Here is a 26,675-nt window from a genome sequence, read left to right on the forward strand (position 1 = left end):
TAATAGAAAATCCAACAACTGTTACGCGATTGCCTCTTATGTTGGATTCCCTATTATTATACATCGGAGATCTCTCGGGTGCAGCCAAGCGATCTCAATGCACGTGTGAATTCCATGTTATGACATATCCAAAACAGTAGGGAGACCCAGGGCACACATTCCCTCCAAAGGGCCGATTTGCTCCAATATTTACATGAAAAGACTTTTTTTCGAGACACGCCCCTGCATACAGAAATTTAAACGACAAACTACTGCTAAGTTTCACTTTTACTTTAAACCCTTTCTTACGTTATACATCAGTCATGTTTAAGATAAATACAAACGCTACGGGGGCGCCGAAAACAGTTAATAAATATTGCATTGGGTATTATGTACCTAAAATAGAGAGCTTATCTCATGTTGTTACTTCAAGGTAACTAACTCCCAGAGCGTATTTTAAACATGTATGGGCATCGCTCTAAGACATTGTTACCATCTAACTCCCACTGGGTGAAAGTAGACTGGTATCTGAGGCCCAATTAACAAACTAGAAACTAGTTTTTTTATTCTTCGTTTTATCTACCTCCTTTGCCTTAGAGTTTTTACCATCGTTATTTGTTTATTTTTATTTTTTCCAAAAATAATCATCCTACATTTTTGTGATTCGCTGAAGAAGTTTCAACTTCTCTTCTCTCATTCGATCCTGTTTCTCTTGCTTTCTCTTCGCTAGTTCCTCTTCCAAGAACTTCGTTGGTCGTTCAGGGGTTGGTTCATCGTATTCTTGGTTCAGCAAATCAGTGGACAGCTTTTCATCCGGGGATCCAGGCTCATCGCCTTCAATAGATTCCCTCAGCATTTTGGCATGCGCGATGTGATAAGTCCTTGATACCTGCGCATCCGCATAAAAGGGTGTTTTAGTAGTCCAGGCAATCTACGTCAAACAGGTGGCCAACATCGGACTAATTGCAACACAAGGTTTTTAGCGGTTTCTTGCACAGAAAGTATATAACATACTGAAAGCTCTATACCTCTTTAAAATACTCTAAAAAAGTCTAAAAAAAATCGGAGCACGTTAATATACCGAAAAACGGGAACGAATTTCCAGATACAAGGCTTGTATGAAAAACCACAGGGTTCCCAAATCATGAAAATAACGAAAAAAATACATACTTTAGATAAAAAGGAATTTATACCACTATAGATTACTAGTAATATATATATCTACACATTTTGGATAAAAACAACTAAAGTTATTTGAATTGGTTCAGTTATTTTGGGTAAAATGCAGATTTTTTTATCCTTGTCACTACCACTTTGATCTTGTAGATATTTCGTTTTCATAAACGACTATACGTGATGAAATCAGGTTCTCATACCAATAGTGCTTAGCGGCTCTCAATAATCATGTCATTGTTTAGTATAAATCTAGGAAGTATATGGACACATTATACTTATAATTATTTTCATGGTATAGTTTTCTGTGAAAATATATTTTTTAATGTCGGAAGTTTTTATAATTTCTTTAAAATTAAGACCCAATTGAGAGGGAATTAGTACACGATTGCCCTTTGTATTGGCCGTAGGGCGAGAACACTAGATTGTTCATGCGGCGGGAGCACTAAACGTGCTGCAGTCCTGGAGTTCTCTCAAGATCTGTTAAGGGTTCACCCTGTCGTTGACCAACATCTAGGCTCAAGCTTCAGACCGCTATTATATCGCCTTTTCATTGGTTGAATTGATAGAATACCGGAACTTGGAACTGTGGAACATGGCTGCTGCTTAAGTTGGGGTAGATTAGGTTGCTCTCTTAGCTCTGTCCTGTCCTGAGACAAGCTTTTTGAACGATGCCCCCTTACCTACCCGTCAGGGTGGTTAAGGGTATTTTCGTGAAATGAGATTTGGCCATTTTTCGCCCACGAAAAACATGAAATCGTATATTTCGACGTCCGTGAAACGTGATTTAACGATTTAAAACCATTTTTCGGTCCGTGAAACGTGAAAAGCCATTTTGCCCGGTCCGTGAAACGTGAGCTAAACCCCCCTTTGCCAGCCTGTACCTGTATTCATGGAAGATGGTATCACAAGCAAGAAGCGCATGGATAAAAAGCGAAAATTGAAATGAGAAATAGAAATAACATTAAAACTTTTCCCTAGCAGCTCATTTATGGCCGTGATTCCCCACATCTTCGTGTAGACTTGAATTTCGGCTCAGGTAGATGTCATGGGCTTCCATGCGGAATTATTGTCATCAACAGGAACGGTGATGCTAATCGTGTGGACGATTTTACTGCAGCTTTCCACAAAAGCAATCATATATTCGATTCGTCATCATATATTCGATTCGTCAGCTTCTGTTTCCATTGTGCCACAACCGCTTTTCCTCGGGTACATATCATTAAGTCTAGCAATGCTGGAGGAAAGCTTCAGAGCTCAAAGGAAAAATGTGGTTTAAGGTCTTCTGGGGGTGAGCTAGAGTTGAGTGCTGAAACGACAGCTGTAGCATGTACGACGTCATTAACAGCCGATTGCGAGGTTGTACTAACTGCTAACAAGATCTCTTCTTCGGTCGCTTTAGCGGTATCAGCATTAATTGCTCTGTCGACTTGAACACCCGTGCAGGTGTTTTTCAGTGTATGGTCTTGCAAAAAAGGGCGATCTTTCCGCAAGAACTTTCAGAACTGTCTAAAAGGGTTTGAATGTCTACAAGCATCGTGATGGTGACAAAATCTATACTTTTTTTAACAGGATAAGCCCATTCAGACGGTGTCTGTATCACTGGGGTCCTGCATTTAAAATCACGCTTAATAATTATAACTGAAAACAAGGTTGCGGAAAGATAACAATAAACTTGAGATCAACGCCATTAAAATCAAACAAACTCAAACTAATGATAATAATTACATGATGTGCTTGATTCTCCTTCTAAAGACCCGTAAAGATAGAAATCTGTGGGTTTTGCCCAAAATAGATTAGCTATATCAGATAACGTTGATTTTTTCCAGATTGTGTAGAAATATATATTTCTTATCATTTATAGTGGTATAAACTTGATTATGTTTAAAGTATGTGTATTTTTCGTGATTTTCATGATTTGGGATTTCTGTGGTTTTTCATACAAGCCTTGTATGGGGAAATTCGATGCGGTTTTTAGACTTTTGGTATGTTATAAAGGGAGACTTAATTTATACAAAAACGTCGAAAAACCTTGTGTTGCAATTAGTCCGATCTTAAACCGTAGATTGATTGGACTACAGATTGTTAGCTCGGTTTTGCTCATATAAGGAGTACTCTGAGTTTGAAGTAACCTCAAGTAACTTCAAACTCTCAAATTAGGTCCTTTCTAAGGAAACTTCTACAAATAGAAGACACCCACCACCACACAAAAAAGTCAGGGGCGAGAGTTAGCTGGATTCCTTTTGAGGGTTGTCCGACGAACAATGTTATAAGGGTAGTTTAGTCATTTTGATCGGTCATCTGACAACACAGTCGCTAGTGGCATACAAAACACCACTTGTACGAGTGGTGAGCCATTGTTCCACCACTCGTACCACTGGTACCAATGGTGCCAGTGGATAGTCCAGTTGCTCCAATGGTGTCATGCCAGTGTATTTTCTAAGTGCCCCTTATCATATGCAAAACACGTACCACTGGTATTTTATCACAGGATACCCAACCACCACTAAACAACTTTTACAACACAGGATACCCATATACCAAAACACCACTTATATCACTGGAGATTTCTGCTTCACGAAACGTACCACTGGTATTTTATCACAGGATACCCAAACACCACTAAACAACTTTTACAAAACAGGATACCCAAAACATCACTTGTACCACTGGAGATTTCTGCTTCACGACTCGTACCACTGGTATTTTGTTGGTGTATCGGACATGTATGTTCCTTTTATATCCTTGTAAAACGATGTAGTCGAAAATCTTGTAAGGAGAAGAGTGGGTGAATATGTAAGAAAGGCGGTTTGCCAATATGTAAGAAAGATGGTGGATGAACATGTAAGGGAGATGGTAGGTGAATATGTAAGAAAGACGGTGGGTGAATATGTAAGAAAGATGGTGGGTAAAAAATGTAAGAAAGCTGGTCGGTGAATAGTAACTTACTATGCCCACTTTAGTAACTAACTATGCTCATTTTAGTACTTTACTATGCTCACTTTAGTAACTTACTATGCTCACTTTAGTAACTTACTATGCTCAATTAAGCAACTTACTATGCTCACTTTAGTAACTTACTATGCTCACTTTAGTAACTTACTACCCTCACTTTAGTTACTTGCTACGCTCACTTTAGTAACTTACTATGCTCACTTTAGTAACTTACTATGCTCACTTTAGTAACTAACTATGCTAACTTTAGTAACTTACTACGCTCACTTTAGTAACTTACTATGCTCACTTTAGTAACTTACTATGCTCACTTTAGTAACTTACTATGCTCACTTAAGTAACTTACTATGCCCACTTTAGTAACTAACTATGCTCATTTTAGTACTTTACTATGCTCACTTTAGTAACTTACTATGCTCACTTTAGTAACTTACTATGCTCAATTAAGCAACTTACTATGCTCACTTTAGTAACTTACTATGCTCACTTTAGTAACTTACTACCCTCACTTTAGTTACTTGCTACGCTCACTTTAGTAACTTACTATGCTCACTTTAGTAACTTACTATGCCGACTTTCGTAACTAACTATGCTAACTTTAGTAACTTACTACGCTCACTTTAGTAACTTACTATGCTCACTTTAGTAACTTACTATGCTCACTTTAGTAACTTACTATGCTCACTTTAGTAACTTACTATGCTCACTTTAGTAACTTACTATGCCCCCTTTAGTAACTTACTATGCCCCCTTTAGTAACTTACTATGTTCACTTTAGAAACTTACTATGCCCCATTTAGTAACTTACTACGCTCACTTTAGGAACTTACTACGCTCACTTTAGTAACTTACTACGCTCACTTTAGTAACTTACTATGCTCACTTTAGTAACTTACTACGCTCACTTTAGTAACTTACTACGCTCACTTTAGTAACTTACTACGCTCACTTTAGTAACTTACTACGCTCACTTTAGTAACTTACTATGCCCCCTTTAGTAACTTACTATGCCCACTTTAGTAACTTACTATGCCCCCTTTAGTAACTTACTATGTTCACTTTAGAAACTTACTATGCCCCATTTAGTAACTTACTACGCTCACTTTAGTAACTTACTACGCTCACTTTAGTAACTTACTACGCTCACTTTAGTAACTTACTATGCTCACTTTAGTAACTTACTATGCTCACTTTAGTAACTTACTACGCTCACTTTTTAGTAACTTACTCCCTTTAGTAACTTACTATGCTCCCTTTAGTAACTAACTATGCTCACTTTAGTAACTTACTATGCTCCCTTTAGTAACTTACTACGCTCCCTTTAGTAACTAACTATGCTCACTTTAGTAACTTACTATGCTCACTTTAGTAACTTGCTATGCTCACTTTAGTAACTTACTACGCTCACTTTAGTTACTTACTATGCTCACTTTAGTAACTTACTATGCTCACTTTAGTTACTTACTACGCTCACTTTAGTAACTTACTTACTTACTTACGCTCACTTTAGTAACTAACTTTAGTAACTTACTATGCTCACTTTAGTAACTAACTATGCTCACTTTAGTAACTTACTATGCCCACTTTAGTAACTAACTACGCTCCCTTTAGTAACTAACTATGCCCCCTTTAGTAACTAACTATGCCCCCTTTAGTAACTTACTACGCTCACTTTAGTAACTTACTACGCTCACTTTAGTTACTTACTATGCTCACTTTAGTTACTTACTATGCTCACTTTAGTAACTTACTATGCCCCCTTTAGTAACTTAGTACGCTCAATTTAGTAACTTACTACGCTCACTTTAGTAACTTACTATGCTCACCTTAGTAACTTACTATGCCCCCTTTAGTAACTTACTATGCCCACTTTAGTTACTTACTATGCTCACTTTAGTAACTAACTATGCTCACTTTAGTTACTTACTACGCTCACTTTAGTAACTTACTTACTTACTTACGCTCACTTTAGTAACTAACTTTAGTAACTTACTATGCTCACTTTAGTAACTAACTATGCTCACTTTAGTAACTTACTATGCCCACTTTAGTAACTAACTACGCTCCCTTTAGTAACTAACTATGCCCCCTTTAGTAACTAACTATGCCCCCTTTAGTAACTTACTACGCTCACTTTAGTAACTTACTACGCTCACTTTAGTTACTTACTATGCTCACTTTAGTTACTTACTATGCTCACTTTAGTAACTTACTATGCCCCCTTTAGTAACTTAGTACGCTCAATTTAGTAACTTACTACGCTCACTTTAGTAACTTACTATGCTCACCTTAGTAACTTACTATGCCCCCTTTAGTAACTTACTATGCCCACTTTAGTTACTTACTATGCTCACTTTAGTAACTAACTATGCTCACTTTAGTAACTTACTATGCCCACTTTAGTAACTAACTATGCCCCCTTTAGTAACTAACTATGCCCCCTTTAGTAACTTACTACGCTCACTTTAGTTACTTACTATGCTCACCTTAGTTACTTACTATGCTCACTTTAGTAACTGACTATGCCCCCTTTAGTAACTTACTACGCTCACTTTAGTAACTTACTATGCTCCCTTTAGTTACTTACTATGCTCCCTTTAGTTACTTACTATGCTCACTTTAGTAACTTACTATGCCCCCTTTAGTAACTTAGTACGCTCACTTTAGTAACTTACTATGCCCACTTTAGTAACTTACTACGCTCACTTTAGTAACTTACTATGCTCACCTTAGTAACTTACTATGCTCACTTTAGTAACTAACTATGCTCACTTTAGTAACTTACTATGCTCACTTTAGTAACTTACTATGCTCACTTTAGTAACTTACTATGCTCACTTAAGTAACTTACTATGCTCACTTTAGTAACTTACTATGCCCCCTTTAGTAACTTACTATGCCCCCTTTAGTAACTTACTATGTTCACTTTAGAAACTTACTATGCCCCATTTAGTAACTTACTACGCTCACTTTAGTAACTTACTACGCTCACTTTAGGAACTTACTACGCTCACTTTAGTAACTTACTATGCTCACTTTAGTAACTTACTACGCTCACTTTAGTAACTTACTACGCTCACTTTAGTAACTTACTACGCTCACTTTAGTAACTTACTATGCCCCCTTTAGTAACTTACTATGCCCCCTTTAGTAACTTACTATGCCCCCTTTAGTAACTTACTATGTTCACTTTAGAAACTTACTATGCCCCATTTAGTAACTTACTACGCTCACTTTAGTAACTTACTACGCTCACTTTAGTAACTTACTACGCTCACTTTAGTAACTTACTATGCTCACTTTAGTAACTTACTATGCTCACTTTAGTAACTTACTACGCTTACTTTTTAGTAACTTACTCCCTTTAGTAACTTACTATGCTCCCTTTAGTAACTAACTATGCTCACTTTAGTAACTTACTATGCTCCCTTTAGTAACTTACTACGCTCCCTTTAGTAACTAACTATGCTCACTTTAGTAACTTACTATGCTCACTTTAGTAACTTGCTATGCTCACTTTAGTAACTTACTACGCTCACTTTAGTTACTTACTATGCTCACTTTAGTAACTTACTATGCTCACTTTAGTTACTTACTACGCTCACTTTAGTAACTTACTACGCTCACTTTAGTAACTTACTATGCTCACCTTAGTAACTTACTATGCCCCCTTTAGTAACTTACTATGCCCACTTTAGTTACTTACTATGCTCACTTTAGTAACTAACTTTAGTAACTTACTATGCTCACTTTAGTAACTAACTATGCTCACTTTAGTAACTTACTATGCCCACTTTAGTAACTAACTACGCTCCCTTTAGTAACTAACTATGCCCCCTTTAGTAACTAACTATGCCCCCTTTAGTAACTTACTACGCTCACTTTAGTAACTTACTACGCTCACTTTAGTTACTTACTATGCTCACTTTAGTTACTTACTATGCTCACTTTAGTAACTTACTATGCCCCCTTTAGTAACTTAGTACGCTCAATTTAGTAACTTACTACGCTCACTTTAGTAACTTACTATGCTCACCTTAGTAACTTACTATGCCCCCTTTAGTAACTTACTATGCCCACTTTAGTTACTTACTATGCTCACTTTAGTAACTAACTATGCTCACTTTAGTAACTTACTATGCCCACTTTAGTAACTAACTATGCCCCCTTTAGTAACTAACTATGCCCCCTTTAGTAACTTACTACGCTCACTTTAGTTACTTACTATGCTCACCTTAGTTACTTACTATGCTCACTTTAGTAACTGACTATGCCCCCTTTAGTAACTTACTACGCTCACTTTAGTAACTTACTATGCTCCCTTTAGTTACTTACTATGCTCCCTTTAGTTACTTACTATGCTCACTTTAGTAACTTACTATGCCCCCTTTAGTAACTTAGTACGCTCACTTTAGTAACTTACTATGCCCACTTTAGTAACTTACTACGCTCACTTTAGTAACTTACTATGCTCACCTTAGTAACTTACTATGCTCACTTTAGTAACTAACTATGCTCACTTTAGTAACTTACTATGCTCACTTTAGTAACTTACTATGCTCACTTTAGTAACTTACTATGCTCACTTAAGTAACTTACTATGCTCACTTTAGTAACTTACTATGCCCCCTTTAGTAACTTACTATGCCCCCTTTAGTAACTTACTATGTTCACTTTAGAAACTTACTATGCCCCATTTAGTAACTTACTACGCTCACTTTAGTAACTTACTACGCTCACTTTAGGAACTTACTACGCTCACTTTAGTAACTTACTATGCTCACTTTAGTAACTTACTACGCTCACTTTAGTAACTTACTACGCTCACTTTAGTAACTTACTACGCTCACTTTAGTAACTTACTATGCCCCCTTTAGTAACTTACTATGCCCCCTTTAGTAACTTACTATGCCCCCTTTAGTAACTTACTATGTTCACTTTAGAAACTTACTATGCCCCATTTAGTAACTTACTACGCTCACTTTAGTAACTTACTACGCTCCCTTTAGTAACTTACTACGCTCACTTTAGTAACTTACTATGCTCACTTTAGTAACTTACTATGCTCACTTTAGTAACTTACTACGCTTACTTTTTAGTAACTTACTCCCTTTAGTAACTTACTATGCTCCCTTTAGTAACTAACTATGCTCACTTTAGTAACTTACTATGCTCCCTTTAGTAACTTACTACGCTCCCTTTAGTAACTAACTATGCTCACTTTAGTAACTTACTATGCTCACTTTAGTAACTTGCTATGCTCACTTTAGTAACTTACTACGCTCACTTTAGTTACTTACTATGCTCACTTTAGTAACTTACTATGCTCACTTTAGTTACTTACTACGCTCACTTTAGTAACTTACTTACTTACTTACGCTCACTTTAGTTACTTACTATGCTCACTTTAGTAACTTACTATGCTCACTTTAGTAACTTACTACGCTCACTTTAGTAACTTACTATGCTCACTTTAGTAACTTACTATGCCCACTTTAGTAACTAACTACGCTCCCTTTAGTAACTAACTATGCCCCCTTTAGTAACTAACTATGCCCCCTTTAGTAACTTACTACGCTCACTTTAGTAACTTACTACGCTCACTTTAGTTACTTACTATGCTCACTTTAGTTACTTACTATGCTCACTTTAGTAACTTACTATGCCCCCTTTAGTAACTTAGTACGCTCAATTTAGTAACTTACTACGCTCACTTTAGTAACTTACTATGCTCACCTTAGTAACTTACTATGCCCCCTTTAGTAACTTACTATGCCCACTTTAGTTACTTACTATGCTCACTTTAGTAACTAACTATGCTCACTTTAGTAACTTACTATGCCCACTTTAGTAACTAACTATGCCCCCTTTAGTAACTAACTATGCCCCCTTTAGTAACTTACTACGCTCACTTTAGTTACTTACTATGCTCACCTTAGTTACTTACTATGCTCACTTTAGTAACTGACTATGCCCCCTTTAGTAACTTACTACGCTCACTTTAGTAACTTACTATGCTCCCTTTAGTTACTTACTATGCTCACTTTAGTAACTTACTATGCCCCCTTTAGTAACTTAGTACGCTCACTTTAGTAACTTACTATGCCCACTTTAGTAACTTACTACGCTCACTTTAGTAACTTACTATGCTCACCTTAGTAACTTACTATGCTCACTTTAGTAACTAACTATGCTCACTTTAGTAACTTACTATGCTCCCTTTAGTTACTTACTATGCTCACTTTAGTAAGTTATTATGCTCACTTTACTTACTTACTATGCCCACTTTAGTTACTTACTATGCTCACCTTAGTAACTTACTATGCTCACTTTAGTAACTTACTATGCCCACTTTAGTTACTTACTACGCTCACTTTAGTAACTAACTATGCTCACTTTAGTAACTTACTATGCCCACTTTAGTTACTTACTATGCTCACTTTAGTAACTTACTACGCTTACTTTTTAGTAACTTACTCCCTTTAGTAACTTACTATGCTCCCTTTAGTAACTAACTATGCTCACTTTAGTAACTTACTATGCTCCCTTGAGTTACTTACTATGCTCACTTTAGTAACTTACTATGCTCACTTTAGTTACTTACTATGCCCACTTTAGTTACTTACTACGCTCACTTTAGTAACTTACTACGCTCACTTTAGTTACTTACTATGCTCACCTTAGTTACTTACTATGCTCACTTTAGTAACTGACTATGCTCACTTTAGTAACTTACTATGCCCACTTTAGTTACTTACTATGCTAACCTTAGTTACTTACTATGCTCACTTTAGTAACTGACTATGCTCACTTTAGTAACTTACTATGCTCACTTTAGTAACTTGCTATGCTTACTTTAGTAACTTACTACGCTCACTTTAGTAACTTACTATGCTCACTTTAGTAACTTACTATGCTCACTTTAGTTACTTACTACGCTCACTTTAGTAACTTACTTACTTACGCTCACTTTAGTAACTAACTTTAGTAACTTACTATGCTCACTTTAGTACCTTACTATGCTCACTTTAGTAACTAACTATGCTCACTTTAGTAACTTACTATGCCCACTTTAGTAATTAACTACGCTCCCTTTAGTAACTAACTATGCCCCCTTTAGTAACTTACTACGCTCACTTTAGTAACTTACTATGCCCACTTTAGTTACTTACTATGCTCACCTTAGTAACTAACTATGCCCCCTTTAGTAACTGACTATGCCCACTTTAGTAACTAACTATGCTCACTTTAGTAACTTACTATGCTCCCTTTAGTTACTTACTATGCTCACTTTAGTAACTTACTATGCCCACTTTAGTAACTTACTACGCTCACTTTAGTAACTAACTATGCTCATTTTAGTAACTTACTATGCTCACCTTAGTAACTAACTATGCTCATTATAGTAACTAACTATGCTCACTTTAGTAACTTACTATGCTCACCTTAGTAACTTACTATGCTCACTTTAGTAACTAACTATGCTCACTTTAGTAACTTACTATGCTCCCTTTAGTTACTTACTATGCTCACTTTAGTAACTTACTATGCTCACTTTAGTTACTTACTATGCCCACTTTAGTTACTTACTACGCTCACTTTAGTAACTAACTATGCTCATTTTAGTAACTTACTATGCTCACTTTAGTAACTAACTATGCTCATTTTAGTAACTTACTATGCTCACTTTAGTAACTAACTATGCCCACTTTAGTTACTTACTACGCTCCCTTTAGTTACTTACTATGTTCACTTTAGTAAATTACTACGCTCACTTTAGTAACTTACTATGCCCACTTTAGTAACTTACTACGCTCACTTTAGTAACTTACTATGCTCACCTTAGTAACTTACTATGCTCACTTTAGTAACTAACTATGCTCACTTTAGTAACTTACTATGCTCCCTTTAGTTACTTACCATGCTCACTTAAGTAACTTACTACGCTCACTTTAGTAACTAACTACGCTCACTTTAGTAACTTACTATGCCCACTTTAGTTACTTACTACGCTCACTTTAGTAACTTATTATGCTCACTTTAGTAACTTACTACGCTCACTTTAGTTACTTACTATGCCCACTTTAGTTACTTACTATGCTCACTTAAGTAACTTACTACGCTCACTTTAGTAACTAACTACGCTCACTTTAGTAACTTACTATGCCCACTTTAGTTACTTACTATGCTCACTTTAGTAACTTACTATGCTCACTTTAGTAACTTACTATGCTCACTTTAGTAACTAACTATGCTCACTTTAGTAACTTACTATGCCCACTTTAGTAACTAACTACGCTCCCTTTAGTAACTAACTATGCCCCCTTTAGTAACTTACTACGCTCACTTTAGTAACTTACTATGCCCACTTTAGTTACTTACTATGCTCACCTTAGTAACTTACTATGCTCACCTTAGTAACTTACTATGCTCACTTTAGTAACTAACTATGCTCACTTTAGTAACTTACTATGCTCCCTTTAGTTACTTACTATGCTCACTTAAGTAACTTACTACGCTCACTTTAGTAACTAACTACGCTCACTTTAGTAACTTACTATGCCCACTTTAGTTACTTACTATGCTCACTTTAGTAACTGACTATGCTCACTTTAGTAACTTACTATGCTCACTTTAGTAACTTACTATGCCCACTTTAGTTACTTACTACGCTCACTTTAGTAACTTACTACGCTCCCTTTAGTAACTAACTACGCTCACTTTAGTAACTTACTATGCCCACTTTAGTTACTTACTATGCTCACTTTAGTAACTGACTATGCTCACTTTAGTAACTTGCTATGCTCACTTTAGTAACTTACTACGCTCACTTTAGTTACTTACTATGCTCACTTTAGTAACTTACTATGCTCACTTTAGTTACTTACTACGCTCACTTTAGTAACTTACTTAGTTACTTACGCTCACTTTAGTAACTAACTTTAGTAACTTACTATGCTCACTTTAGTAACTTACTATGCTCACTTTAGTAACTAACTATGCTCACTTTAGTAACTTACTATGCCCACTTTAGTAACTAACTACGCTCCCTTTAGTAACTAACTATGCCCCCTTTAGTAACTTACTACGCTCACTTTAGTAACTTACTATGCCCACTTTAGTTACTTACTATGCTCACCTTAGTAACTTACTATGCTCACCTTAGTAACTTACTATGCTCACTTTAGTAACTAACTATGCTCACTTTAGTAACTTGCTATGCTCACTTTAGTAACTTACTACGCTCACTTTAGTTACTTACTATGCTCACTTTAGTAACTTACTATGCTCACTTTAGTTACTTACTACGCTCACTTTAGTAACTTACTTAGTTACTTACGCTCACTTTAGTAACTAACTTTAGTTACTTACTATGCTAACCTTAGTTACTTACTATGCTCACTTTAGTAACTGACTATGCTCACTTTAGTAACTTACTATGCTCACTTTAGTAACTTGCTATGCTCACTTTAGTAACTTACTACGCTCACTTTAGTAACTTACTATGCTCACTTTAGTAACTTACTATGCTCACTTTAGTTACTTACTACGCTCACTTTAGTAACTTACTTACTTACGCTCACTTTAGTAACTAACTTTAGTAACTTACTATGCTCACTTTAGTACCTTACTATGCTCACTTTAGTAACTAACTATGCTCACTTTAGTAACTTACTATGCCCACTTTAGTAATTAACTACGCTCCCTTTAGTAACTAACTATGCCCCCTTTAGTAACTTACTACGCTCACTTTAGTAACTTACTATGCCCACTTTAGTTACTTACTATGCTCACCTTAGTAACTAACTATGCCCCCTTTAGTAACTGACTATGCCCACTTTAGTAACTAACTATGCTCACTTTAGTAACTTACTATGCTCCCTTTAGTTACTTACTATGCTCACTTTAGTAACTTACTATGCCCACTTTAGTAACTTACTACGCTCACTTTAGTAACTAACTATGCTCATTTTAGTAACTTACTATGCTCACCTTAGTAACTAACTATGCTCATTATAGTAACTAACTATGCTCACTTTAGTAACTTACTATGCTCACCTTAGTAACTTACTATGCTCACTTTAGTAACTAACTATGCTCACTTTAGTAACTTACTATGCTCCCTTTAGTTACTTACTATGCTCACTTTAGTAACTTACTATGCTCACTTTAGTTACTTACTATGCCCACTTTAGTTACTTACTACGCTCACTTTAGTAACTAACTATGCTCATTTTAGTAACTTACTATGCTCACTTTAGTAACTAACTATGCTCATTTTAGTAACTTACTATGCTCACTTTAGTAACTAACTATGCCCACTTTAGTTACTTACTACGCTCCCTTTAGTTACTTACTATGTTCACTTTAGTAAATTACTACGCTCACTTTAGTAACTTACTATGCCCACTTTAGTAACTTACTACGCTCACTTTAGTAACTTACTATGCTCACCTTAGTAACTTACTATGCTCACTTTAGTAACTAACTATGCTCACTTTAGTAACTTACTATGCTCCCTTTAGTTACTTACCATGCTCACTTAAGTAACTTACTACGCTCACTTTAGTAACTAACTACGCTCACTTTAGTAACTTACTATGCCCACTTTAGTTACTTACTACGCTCACTTTAGTAACTTATTATGCTCACTTTAGTAACTTACTACGCTCACTTTAGTTACTTACTATGCCCACTTTAGTTACTTACTATGCTCACTTAAGTAACTTACTACGCTCACTTTAGTAACTAACTACGCTCACTTTAGTAACTTACTATGCCCACTTTAGTTACTTACTATGCTCACTTTAGTAACTTACTATGCTTACTTTAGTAACTTACTATGCTCACTTTAGTAACTAACTATGCTCACTTTAGTAACTTACTATGCCCACTTTAGTAACTAACTACGCTCCCTTTAGTAACTAACTATGCCCCCTTTAGTAACTTACTACGCTCACTTTAGTAACTTACTATGCCCACTTTAGTTACTTACTATGCTCACCTTAGTAACTTACTATGCTCACCTTAGTAACTTACTATGCTCACTTTAGTAACTAACTATGCTCACTTTAGTAACTTACTATGCTCCCTTTAGTTACTTACTATGCTCACTTAAGTAACTTACTATGCTCACTTTAGTAACTAACTACGCTCACTTTAGTAACTTACTATGCCCACTTTAGTTACTTACTATGCTCACTTTAGTAACTGACTATGCTCACTTTAGTAACTTACTATGCTCACTTTAGTAACTTACTATGCCCACTTTAGTTACTTACTACGCTCACTTTAGTAACTTACTACGCTCCCTTTAGTAACTAACTACGCTCACTTTAGTAACTTACTATGCCCACTTTAGTTACTTACTATGCTCACTTTAGTAACTGACTATGCTCACTTTAGTAACTTGCTATGCTCACTTTAGTAACTTACTACGCTCACTTTAGTTACTTACTATGCTCACTTTAGTAACTTACTATGCTCACTTTAGTTACTTACTACGCTCACTTTAGTAACTTACTTAGTTACTTACGCTCACTTTAGTAACTAACTTTAGTAACTTACTATGCTCACTTTAGTAACTTACTATGCTCACTTTAGTAACTAACTATGCTCACTTTAGTAACTTACTATGCCCACTTTAGTAACTAACTACGCTCCCTTTAGTAACTAACTATGCCCCCTTTAGTAACTTACTACGCTCACTTTAGTAACTTACTATGCCCACTTTAGTTACTTACTATGCTCACCTTAGTAACTTACTATGCTCACCTTAGTAACTTACTATGCTCACTTTAGTAACTAACTATGCTCACTTTAGTAACTTACTATGCTCCCTTTAGTTACTTACTATGCTCACGTAAGTAACTTACTACGCTCACTTTAGTAACTAACTACGCTCACTTTAGTAACTTACTATGCCCACTTTAGTTACTTACTATGCTCACTTTAGTAACTGACTATGCTCACTTTAGTAACTTACTATGCTCACTTTAGTAACTTACTATGCCCACTTTAGTTACTACGCTCACTTTAGTAACTTACTACGCTCCCTTTAGTAACTTACTATGCTCACTTTAGTTACTTACTATGCCCACTTTAGTAACTTACTACGCTCACTTTAGTAACTTACTATGCTCACTTTAGTAACTTACTATGCTCACTTTAGTAACTTACTATGCTCACTTTAGTAACTTACTACGCTCACTTTAGTAACTTACTATGCTCACCTTAGTAACTTACTATGCTCACTTTAGTAACTTAATATGCTCACTTTAGCAACTTACTATGCTCACTTTAGTAACTATGCTCACTAAAACAGGACTGTTTATTATGGCATTTTGCCTACCTAAAGTCTACCTCTGTGCATCCCCCTATAATACATGTTTTGCTAGTACTGTCCTACCTTGCAAGCGAAAGTATATCTAGCACCCATGAAGCCTGGACTAGGTGGTCTTGCCGAGTGAGGTATGATGCCTCTAAATACAACCAACCGGCCATACATTGGCTTGACAGATAACAGCCAATCATACTTCTGTTTGCCTTTGGGAAATTGCTGACCATTGGGCCTTAGGATCTCCTCAAAGTAGATGGTCTCTCCATAAAACTCTTCCTTCCAGTCAGGGGTCAGATACATGAGGACTGTGAACTCATCCTGGGATAGTTAACAAACAATACTGTTAAAATATGAAACTATCTTGTGCAGCATTCCACACTTTACACCGAAATGAGCCCTGACTCACCAAGGAATTACCATGACTGATCAATTATTTAATCCACCGTGATGACACAGAAACGGGCCAGGATAAACAAATTTGGCCAATCAAAGTTTTCAGATGATGTTATCAAATTATTATTCAATGAGAATGAGAATTGTTGGAACACCAAACTAATATTGGATTGGCAATCCCACTGGTTGGATCACTATTGGATTGGCAATCCCACTGGTTGGATCACTTCGAGCTGTCTGTAAGCATAGCTTTATTTGAATCCTCACTAAATCAATTTTATAAACATTCTAAAAGTTGTTAGCAAGGCCCCCTTTGTCCTTGCCCTAAATACAAGTCACCTCGTGGTTCTCGCAGTCCTCATGGATTCTTGTATAGTGTGAGTTTCTGATAATGTTCATGGATACATCATAAGGATACCACCCTTTCTCATTACTGATATACTCCACAGCACTGTTAATGGTCTTCCAAATGCGGCTCTTGATGAATTTAGAGACCTAATAGAAGACAAAGTGTTTAAAAACTTTGGTGTTGCCAAAAATAGTCACACTACGGTTGTTTATATTAAATAAGCTGCCATTTTACATGAGTGTCTGTTAGAAGAGACTCTGAACTGTGACCAATGGACAGGGGGACATAAGATGAAACAGGTGAGCCCTTTACAAATACCAGCAAGATTCTTTGGATTCTCAACGTTATATGTGAGCAGTAGGACAGTTGAGTTTGGACTGTTTCAGGTACATAGCCATGGTTTGGCAAGGAGGGGTGAGCTGTCAATATTATACCTACATAATGTGAAAGTCTAAAAGTAAAGACTGTGAGAGGTCCATACTGTATGCATCTTGTGCCCATTCCAAGCTATGTGCATTCACACACCTTAATACCAGCAATCCATGAGACATTGTCATGCTCTGTGTCTTTGCTCTCATCGTAGCCTTGATAAGCATATGCACTGTTGTAATGAAGAAGGTATAGCCGCAAGGCATCTAAGTCTCCTTTGGTAAAAAGACCATCAAAGAATGACACCACACGCCCTTGGCGGTCAAGCACTTTCCTCTTGAGGTGCTTGCCATAAGCCACCTCAGGGACTGGCAGGTTGTCAGAGAGGGGGAAGTCCATTTTGTCATACTGATCAGCATCTTCAATTTCCTTCTACAAATACATCACATAGCTCATTTGCACAAGATGTAGATTGGAAAGCACATAGTTCACAACATTTTATCTTTACTTTTATTTTTACTGCATCACTTTACCCATATAATGTTTTTCTTTTTTTTTTTTTTTTGGGGGGGGGGGGTGTAAGTTTGCATCATTGTTATTCTTTTGGGTGTACAATTTTGGTGTCTATCCCCCCCCTTTCTCCTTATCATCCTTTAGCCCCCCCTGTCCCCAGGCAGTGTTGTGACAAAACCATTGACAAACCTTTGATTCTTTTATTCCTTCTTCAAACTTCTCTTTCAATGTTGTGAGTCGGATGGTAAGAGCATAAATTCCTTGTTTGTATGACATGCCAGGAGGTTTGAAAATATATGGAACAGAAGCATTCCATAGCAAAATGCGACCTTGTTTATGGAATACAGAAGCAAGCATCTCTCCATCCTGCTTGTAGAACATGACTTCACCATAATCATTTTTCTTGAGATTTGGTGTGAGAAGCACTGTAGCAACTAACTCATCATCAGCAGATTCATCATCTAAACAGCAAATGGACATTTGAGCTGTTTTAGCCTATAATATACTGCTGTATGCATTAATACACAGGGGATTTAACCCCCTACCCCAAAATTTGGGCTGCCAAAGGAAATTCCTATGTGAAAGATGCCATAAAGGGTATTCCACTAAGATGCATGCCCCTATCCAGCTCTTATGCTGTTTTTTTTTTATCAAAGTGCCCAGAAAATAGGGAAGTTGAAGTATCAACATTTTGTCTGGGTTACCCTCCTGCGCAGAGCTTTCTGTGTCACTTGCTTACTTTCTGTGTCACTAGTTTAATTTCACATCAACCTCTCAATAAAGTATTGTATTGTATCAAGAAATGAGTCAGATTTCACGTCCCTTAAATTGACCAATTAGCTAAACCTTCTAGATTTTGGTGGCTAGATCCAGACCCTTGCTAACTTGTTCCCTGCTTTCGCGGACTCAAATCAGCTGAGCATGTTGTCAGTGAAACACCAAAGAGAGAAGTTGTTTTAAAAAAAGCTCAAAATGCTATCACTAAAGAACTATATAGAGGTCTGTGACATTATTTACAACTTTTTGTAGTATTGTGATATATTTCTGATATGCTTGAATCCATTCTCGTTCCCAGAGCTCCTCTGCTGTTGTGTGCCTGAATCTCTGGAAGCAGAAGGTTATGGGGATTTGATTGGCTATGAAAATGCTTGCGTAATGAGTTAAAATCTGCACACACTCTCGATTAGTGAGGTCTGAATATCATGTGACTTGAGTAAGTGAATGCTATCTACGGAAAATAAACATGTTGCACAGATCCCAGGTCAAGAGGGGGCGTACAAAATGGAACATTGGATCTCTGTATCTGCTGAGGGCTTTGTAAATAAAAAGCAGACATGGGTAACTAATATTCTTGTTGTAGCCTGTCAGCAGCATGCCATAAACAACCTTTCCGGCCCATGGCTACAATTAAAACTGCCTGTCTTTGCCTTGGTTTCAAATCAAAATTAAAGCCAATATTTGAAAGTTAAACAATCAATGCCCCCTCGAAATGATTCACCATCTTGCAAACGATAAACTGGAAGATAACTATTTCGATGTCCCAGATTGTCCTAGATTCTAGAACAGAGGAAGAGTGTTGCAACAAACAGAGCAAATCTAAGGGAAATGAGTGACACAGAAAGCACCGCACAGAAGGGTATGTCAACACACACACCCTTGTCACTAAGCCTCCCCTGATGTATGCTTCAAAAGTTTCAGTATTTTCGGTAATCACATATCAAATCAATTTGTTCAAGCATTTTCAAAGAATTGAGGGCTTAGGAAAAACAATGGCATTTGTTAGAAGTTATTCAGCAATGATTTGTAAGGCAATGGCATCTGGTGAATTGCAATAATTGTGCCTTTTGACAGGAATCAACCAAATGAATTCATTGGTGCGGAATAAATATTAACAGCGTCGATTTGCATAAACAGAATAGTTTCAGTTTAATTTCTTGGTGAGGGCTATTAATGACTTTACACCAATTTAAAAAATAAAAAAATAAAATAAAAAATTAATTAATTAACTGGTGAATGCGGTAGCGTTGCCTTAAAGACGGCAGCAGAAAAGTAAGCCTAAATTAACTTAATATTTACAATTTCGTTAGCTAAGTTATGCACCTTGCTTATAACTTCCTGTGCACAATCCTAGTGGTTTCTTTAATTAGGTTTAGAGTTCTAGAAATAAACTCACCACCTCCAACTGTAATGAAGTCCAATCTGCGAATCATTGAAGAAGAGATTCGGTACGGGAAATATTTTTTGCCTTTTGAGACGGTTTTAGCAATCTTGGCGATGGTTTTATAGACTGTGGAGCCCATAAAAGTTTCAAGCTCAAATGGCGAAGTCCAAGGAATATTGTTCGTGCCATTTGCTACTTTAATGTTAAAGTAGTCATCCTTGTATGTGTACTGCCATGGAGACAGCATTCCTTCAATATTGCCGAGAGAAATCAAGTTCAGGTGGGCTTGTATTGTGTTTTTTCTGAACAAGTTGTCATAAACAAAGACAAACTTCCCTTGGTCCTCGAAAACATTGGTCGGTCCTGTCTTCTTGCTTGCTTTATTCGCCGCTTTGTCGTCATTTTGTGCTCGTACTGAGCCAAGGACGAGAAAAGCAACGAGGGCGACAGCAAAACTGTTCATTTTCATGCACATCTCTGCACCATCGAGTTCTGCATAAAATAACTCGAAAAAATTCGTGCTTTTAAAAAAAGCAAGGGACTGGCACTAGAGACCCCCTCCCACCCCCTCACAAAAAAAGAAGGCGACTTCCTTTTGCTCCTAAAGATCCACTCGCTTTTTTAGATACGAACCCTGCTAGCCGGCTCTGATTGTGGATTATTCGGAAATGTTTTATTTTCGAATATTGGGAACCCTGTGCGCGAAGGCCGAGGTACGCTGGGCCGAGGGTGCAAAAAAAATGAGAGCCGGCAACATAATCCTCTCTTTGAATCAAGCCCACTTCACGCTTGGCTGCGCTTTAACCTCGGCGAGGCGTTAGCTGTCAAAATCTAGCCAATGATGATTGATACAAAGTAAACAAGAGTTTGATAGTTTTCTGCACACGTGCAAACTAGCGTTAGATCATAACATAACAAACCGAGCTCTTGCTAAAATGCAGTCCAGTCCCGCGGAATGACCGTTTTTCGGCCGTAAATTCGAAGCCGCTAGCTTGCCGTTTAAACCTGAGTTTTACTCGAACACCTCGCTCCCGAACTCTTCGCGAATTTCTCGCAGCCTCTTTTTCATCCTTTCGCGCGTTTCAAGGGACTTTCTCGGGGGGCTTTTTTTCTCACGCGATGCGAGGCCGTGTCGAGCTCTGATAGTTGGCCTTGAGCGCGTAGTATCTCTCTTGTTCCCGGAGTATTAGCCGAAACTCTATGTCTGAGATATGCCCGTCTTGCAGAGCCTTAGAGACCAGCTCGCTGATCGAGTTTTTCTTACTCTCCGCTAAAACCATCGTTTCTTCGTGTTTAGCCACCTTGCTCGTAAGACCCCTAGAGACTATCCCTGCGCCTGCGCCCACGATACCGATCAGCCCGGCGATACCTGCCAGCGGACCGCCGATCAGAACCCCTACCCCGGCGCTGGAAAGCGCCCCTGCAGCGATGCCGGATTCCAAAGACACAGCATGGGCAACGGCAAAGGCGCGCTTATACTTTTTCCGCACCTGTCGATGATGCGTTATCTCGTTGTCTAGAACCGCCTGAGTGTCACATATTTTCTGAAGTCGGAAGCTTTGTACGTCGCCGCCGACGCCCTGCGTCATGTGCGTTTGCGGGCAAACACTGGGAAGCGAGGGGTATATGGCACCACCGCTAACGTCGCTGTTTGCCATGTCTGTTACGTCGGAGCTAGGTTAGCTCTAATACAAGGCGAACAGGCTTGCCCTTAAAGTCAACCCGTCTACCGTAGTTATCCCTTACCCATATTTGGATACTCGAGACAAACTCAGAGGAAGATGCTGCGACACAAACGGGGGTGTCGGGTCCATAGACGACTTTCTTGTGCGGTCTCCCGCGGGTTTCTAGGAAAGCGAGAACGTTTGAAGGCCCGCCTAAGGAGAGGCATTGTGTGCGATCTACGATATCGCAGATGTAGAGAGCCTCTATTTTTGGCAAAGCCACCTTAAGTGCCCCCCCCCCCCCCCCCCAAGGGCAGTGCGAGGCCCCGCTTCCCCAACTGATCGTCTTAAGCCTCTAGGCCAAATAGTGCGCAAAGCTCGGCATTCAGGAACTCAACGCCATTGGACGTAAACGCGATTTCCCGGCGAGACTCCTTGGCGGACTTGTGCTGAGGACAAATCATTCACGACTAGGGGCCGAGACATATTCAAAGAGACAGTGGTCACGCACAAGTCCGCCAAGGAGTCTCGCCGGTGGCTGTCGGGGCCTTCCTATGGGTGCTGGCCACAGCAACTCAACTTTGTGGTCTGGTGCGCAACCGCCGGATGCGGGGTGTCCCTAACCGACCCCGCTTTCGCCACGCTCCCCTCTGTCATCAGGGGATTTCTAAGGTTTCACGTCTACTTTACCACGCGGAGGATACTCTACGAGCTCGGCGCCCCCCTGCCTGGCGACAGCTCGTTCACGCAAAAAGATAACCCCTACAAGAAAGCCGCTTTCGAGCGTCTATGCATAGAGTTCGGTTTGCCGCGTAAGCCGGACTTCCGATGAAAAGCCGGGCGGAACCACGGGCTAGGCGATGTGTTTGTGTTCTACCCGGGGGTGGGGTATCGCAACGTGCACGTGATCCGTAGCTACGACACGGCGGCGGACGAGTAACCGAGCCACCTCAATCTGTTTAGCGACGAAGGTGGGACGTACAATAGTGGGAAGCAGGTGGGTTTCATACGCAACGACGACCACGCGGGCGTGCAAAATAGCTGGTTTGCGCCTCCCAAAGGTGAGGAGCTGACAAAAGCATGGCTAGGAAGACTCGATCGCTCGGTCGAGGCGTTCGTCTACGCAGTGCTTGGCGCGCAGGTGAACGTCCGTTCCTCCATCGCGGGGGCCGGTGGGCCGGCCATGGAGGAGCAGGCGGAGTTCACGAAGCTGCTTGAAGACGCGATCATAGAAAACGACATCGCTCAAAGCGTGCAAAGGTACCAGTTAGCCGTGCAGGAGGCCAAGGGGAGATTGAGTCTTGCGGTCGCACCAGGACTGTGGCTGATGCATAATAATAATAATAATAATAATAATAATAATAATAATAATAATAATAATAATAATAATAATAATAATAATAATAATAATAATAATAATAATAATAATAATAATAATAATAATAATAATAATAATAATAATAATAATAATAATAATAATAATAATAATAATAATAATAATAATAATAATAATAATAATAATAATAATAATAATAATAATAAAACAAGCGGCGGCTAGCTGGACTTTTTGTAAACGCGCTAAGAGATAATCCTGCGCAGGGTAGGCTACAACATCGTTAAAGTCGATTCTCGACAAGACCAGAGTCTCTGCTAGCTGCTTTCTGATGTGGAAAGGAGCTAGTTTCTTTAGTTTTCCGAGAACAGACAAAGTGGAATAACAGGAACTTATTTTGGTTTTAATGTCATTGTTCCACTTTAAGTTCTGTTGGACTTCGGAGCCGAGGAGGCGAGTGGACTGTACCCTCTCGAGAGACTGCCCGTCAACGGTGAGTTGGACTTGGCGCTCGACGAGCTTGTGACGATGGGCCATCTGTGCTGTTGAGAAGAGCATGGTTTTGGTTTTCTTGGGATTTAGAGTGAGGTTACACTCACTCGACCAAGATGACAGCCGATCAAGAGCGAGCTGCAGGCGTCTTTCACAGTCACTGATGTCACAAGGTTTGGCGTGAGCATAAAACGTGGTGTCATCGGCGTACTGATGGCATGTAACAAGGCTCAGATGCTCTGAGAGATCGTTGACGTATAGATTGAATAATACGGGCCCAACACTGATTCCTGTGGTACACCAAAACACACGTCCGCCAATCTAGAGCTCTTGTCGTCGATTTGCACAAACTGCTTTCGTCCTGTTAAATAGCTGGTGACCCACATCAAAAATGACTTTGAAAAACCAAGATGGTGTAGTTTCTTCAAGACAACTTCATACGCAACGGTGTCAAAAGCCTTGGAGAGATCGGCTAAGACAGCTAAGGTTACTTCGCCACGCTTCATTGCTTTAGTGATGTCATCTTTTATTTCAAGGAGACTTGTTGTTGTACTGTGACCTTTACTATATGCACTAACAGTGTCCTTTAAGATGCTGTCAGGACCACTGGAGACAAAGTCACTCATTTGACCAAGCACTAAGCGCTCATAGACTTTTGAGAGGACAGGTAAGATAGAGATGGGACGTAAGTCATTTCTGTCCTTCATCAGCCTTCTTGGGTATAGGGCTTATACGAGCCACTTTCCTAGCGGATGGAAAATACTCTTGCGAGATACAGGTATTTAAAATGTGGGTCAATGGTGAAGCCAGATGGTCAGCGGCGTGTTTGATGGATTTCACAGGGATCCCATCTGGGCCACATGAACAGTCTGATCTCAATTTCTTGAGTGCTGCTAGAACTTGAGGACATGAGACAGGCTTCAGCGTAAAAGCCCAAACTGGATCTTCCGGTAAAGACTAGATAAGATCCGAGATGTTATTAGCAGAGGTGGGCGTGGCACCAGTAACACGCTCAGCAGTAGAGGCGAAATGTGTATTAAGTTCATCAGGGTCAAACCTGAGAGGCTGAAGGTTTGGGTGGAGTATCCGGTGAATCACCCTCCACACCTCTTTGGCTTTGACTGACGACAGTGCTTTGTAATAGAAATTACGCTTTGCTTTGCCAATCATAGCCTTGAGCTGTTTACGTTTCTCCCTGAAAGAGTCCCAAATTGAATCACTCTTATCTTTGCGTGCCTCAGTGCGCATGTTACGACAATCCTGTTGGAGCTTTTGGATGTCAACCAGGGCGCGGGTGGTCGCGTCACCTTGGTGCGCTTGAGCGGAGCATGACGATCAATGCATTCGCGCAATAAAGTATTAAGCATTTCGAGCTGCATCTCGGGATCGCTAGAACGATACTAAGAGGAAGCTTTTCAATATCGTTTGTGAAAGCATGTTCATCGCGAAGCGCTGCGGCAGCGCGGTATCGACCCGAAAAACATCCCATTTAACGCTCTCATCGTGGGCCCGACGTCATGCGGGAAGACCCGATTCATAAGGGGCCGGCTGCGCGGCCCTTTCCGGGGCAAGTACATCGTACTCGTGTGCCCTACCTTTGTCTACAACAAAACATACGAAGGCTTCGGCGAGGGCGACGATCGTCTGTTTGTCGTCACACATGAGGCGGGTCAGATCGACATACTGCTGAGGTTAAGGCACTAATACGCTAATCATACTCGACGACTGTGCGGCCTCAAAAGACGTAAAGAGGCGCTCTGACCAGCTCGTCAACTTGGCGTTCAGCGCGCGCCACGTGGTATTTGCGTGTGGGTGATCACGCAGCAGCTCACCAGCATCACGAAGCCGTTCCGTGAGAACATCGCGGCCTTGGTTGTCTTCTATACCCCGAGCAGGCCGGACATGAAAGCTATCCCGCATGACTACGGCGCGGAGCTCTCAGAAGAGGAGATGAAAGAGTACACGAAGGCCCTCAAGACGAAAAAGTTCTCGAAGTTAGAGTTTCGCTTGCGTCATCCTTATACCATCGCCCTAGTTGAACGGTAAGCGCAGTAAACCACCGCCCATGTACGCCCCCAGCGCTTCGCGCGGCATAACGTAAACATATATTTATGTGATCACACGTGTACCATGATGAGCGACGAATACTTTGAGAGTCTTCTTGAGGGGGGCGCCGTCGGCCTCCCGGCCGTCGAGTCGTTGGACTGCTCGACGCAGCAAGCTACCGGAGGTAAGCAAACTGAGATAGCAGACGCGAGGGAGAAACTCGCGATTCTCGTAGCCTCGGGTAAGTCGAGAGAGATTGTAGGCAAGGCCCTGACTCACGACGACATCAAAGGCATGAGCACCGAGGAGGTGAAGAAGTACGAGAAGCGATACGAGACCGCTCTAGCCAGCCGGACTACAAACCCCCTGGCAGACAGTTTCCTGAAGCTTATGACCAAGCTAGTAGGCATGACGCTGCCAATAGACAGTGTGGTCTATCTTCACAACGACCTCGTGTCCGACTACATCATCAACAACGAGCCTCTACGCTGCGGTCGTTTGATGGCTTTAGCCGTCGGGGCGTTACACGTAGCACGTCATCTGGACACCAACGGCGCTGACACGCGGTGTCAACACGAGGTAGCAGTCGCGGACTCACCAGTGGTTTGCCCGCAAACGCACACTGGCGAGTCTGCCATCCCAGAGTAGACGTTCATTTGAAAGTTTTGCCACTTCCTCAGCAACCAAATAGTTAACACCGCGTGTCAACACAAATGGAGGAACCTCAAGGAAGTACTAGTGCCCAGCGACCCTACGGGTCAGCGGAACCTGACAAACAAGCTGCGGAACAAACTGCTCATGAACCTGCACGTACGCTTTCGGCGTTAGTGGAGAGAATCACGAGCCCCGAACCACCCGCGACCCGACCTTAACACCCTGGACGAGTCGAAGCCGGAAGGCGCTTGGCA

At 39.8% G+C, this 26,675-nt stretch overlaps 1 protein-coding gene across 4 annotated transcripts; it reads right to left on the reverse strand.

Annotated features, from left to right (window-relative positions):
• Positions 1 to 249: 249 nt before the first annotated feature.
• Positions 250 to 20,887, reverse strand: LOC116611810. 4 transcript variants are annotated; one of them, XM_048724930.1, is made up of 7 exons: positions 20,245 to 20,882; positions 19,089 to 19,175; positions 18,261 to 18,532; positions 17,715 to 17,990; positions 17,180 to 17,335; positions 16,517 to 16,765; positions 250 to 868 (listed from the first exon to the last, which is right to left on the reverse strand). In XM_048724930.1, exons 1-7 carry the CDS (start codon positions 20,705 to 20,707, stop codon positions 629 to 631), a joined length of 1,743 nt encoding a protein of 580 aa, XP_048580887.1. In that variant the 5' UTR covers positions 20,708 to 20,882; the 3' UTR covers positions 250 to 628. The 4 variants fall into 4 exon arrangements, with proteins under 4 accessions (XP_048580887.1, XP_032228283.1, XP_032228281.1 ...); XM_048724931.1 differs by having other exon boundaries at positions 634 to 868; positions 16,644 to 16,765; positions 20,245 to 20,887; XM_032372392.2 differs by lacking the exon at positions 19,089 to 19,175 and having other exon boundaries at positions 20,248 to 20,881.
• Positions 20,888 to 26,675: the final 5,788 nt, after the last annotated feature.

Source organism: Nematostella vectensis, chromosome 3, assembly GCF_932526225.1.
Source record: "Nematostella vectensis chromosome 3, jaNemVect1.1, whole genome shotgun sequence".
Lineage (NCBI taxonomy): Eukaryota > Metazoa > Cnidaria > Anthozoa > Actiniaria > Edwardsiidae > Nematostella > Nematostella vectensis.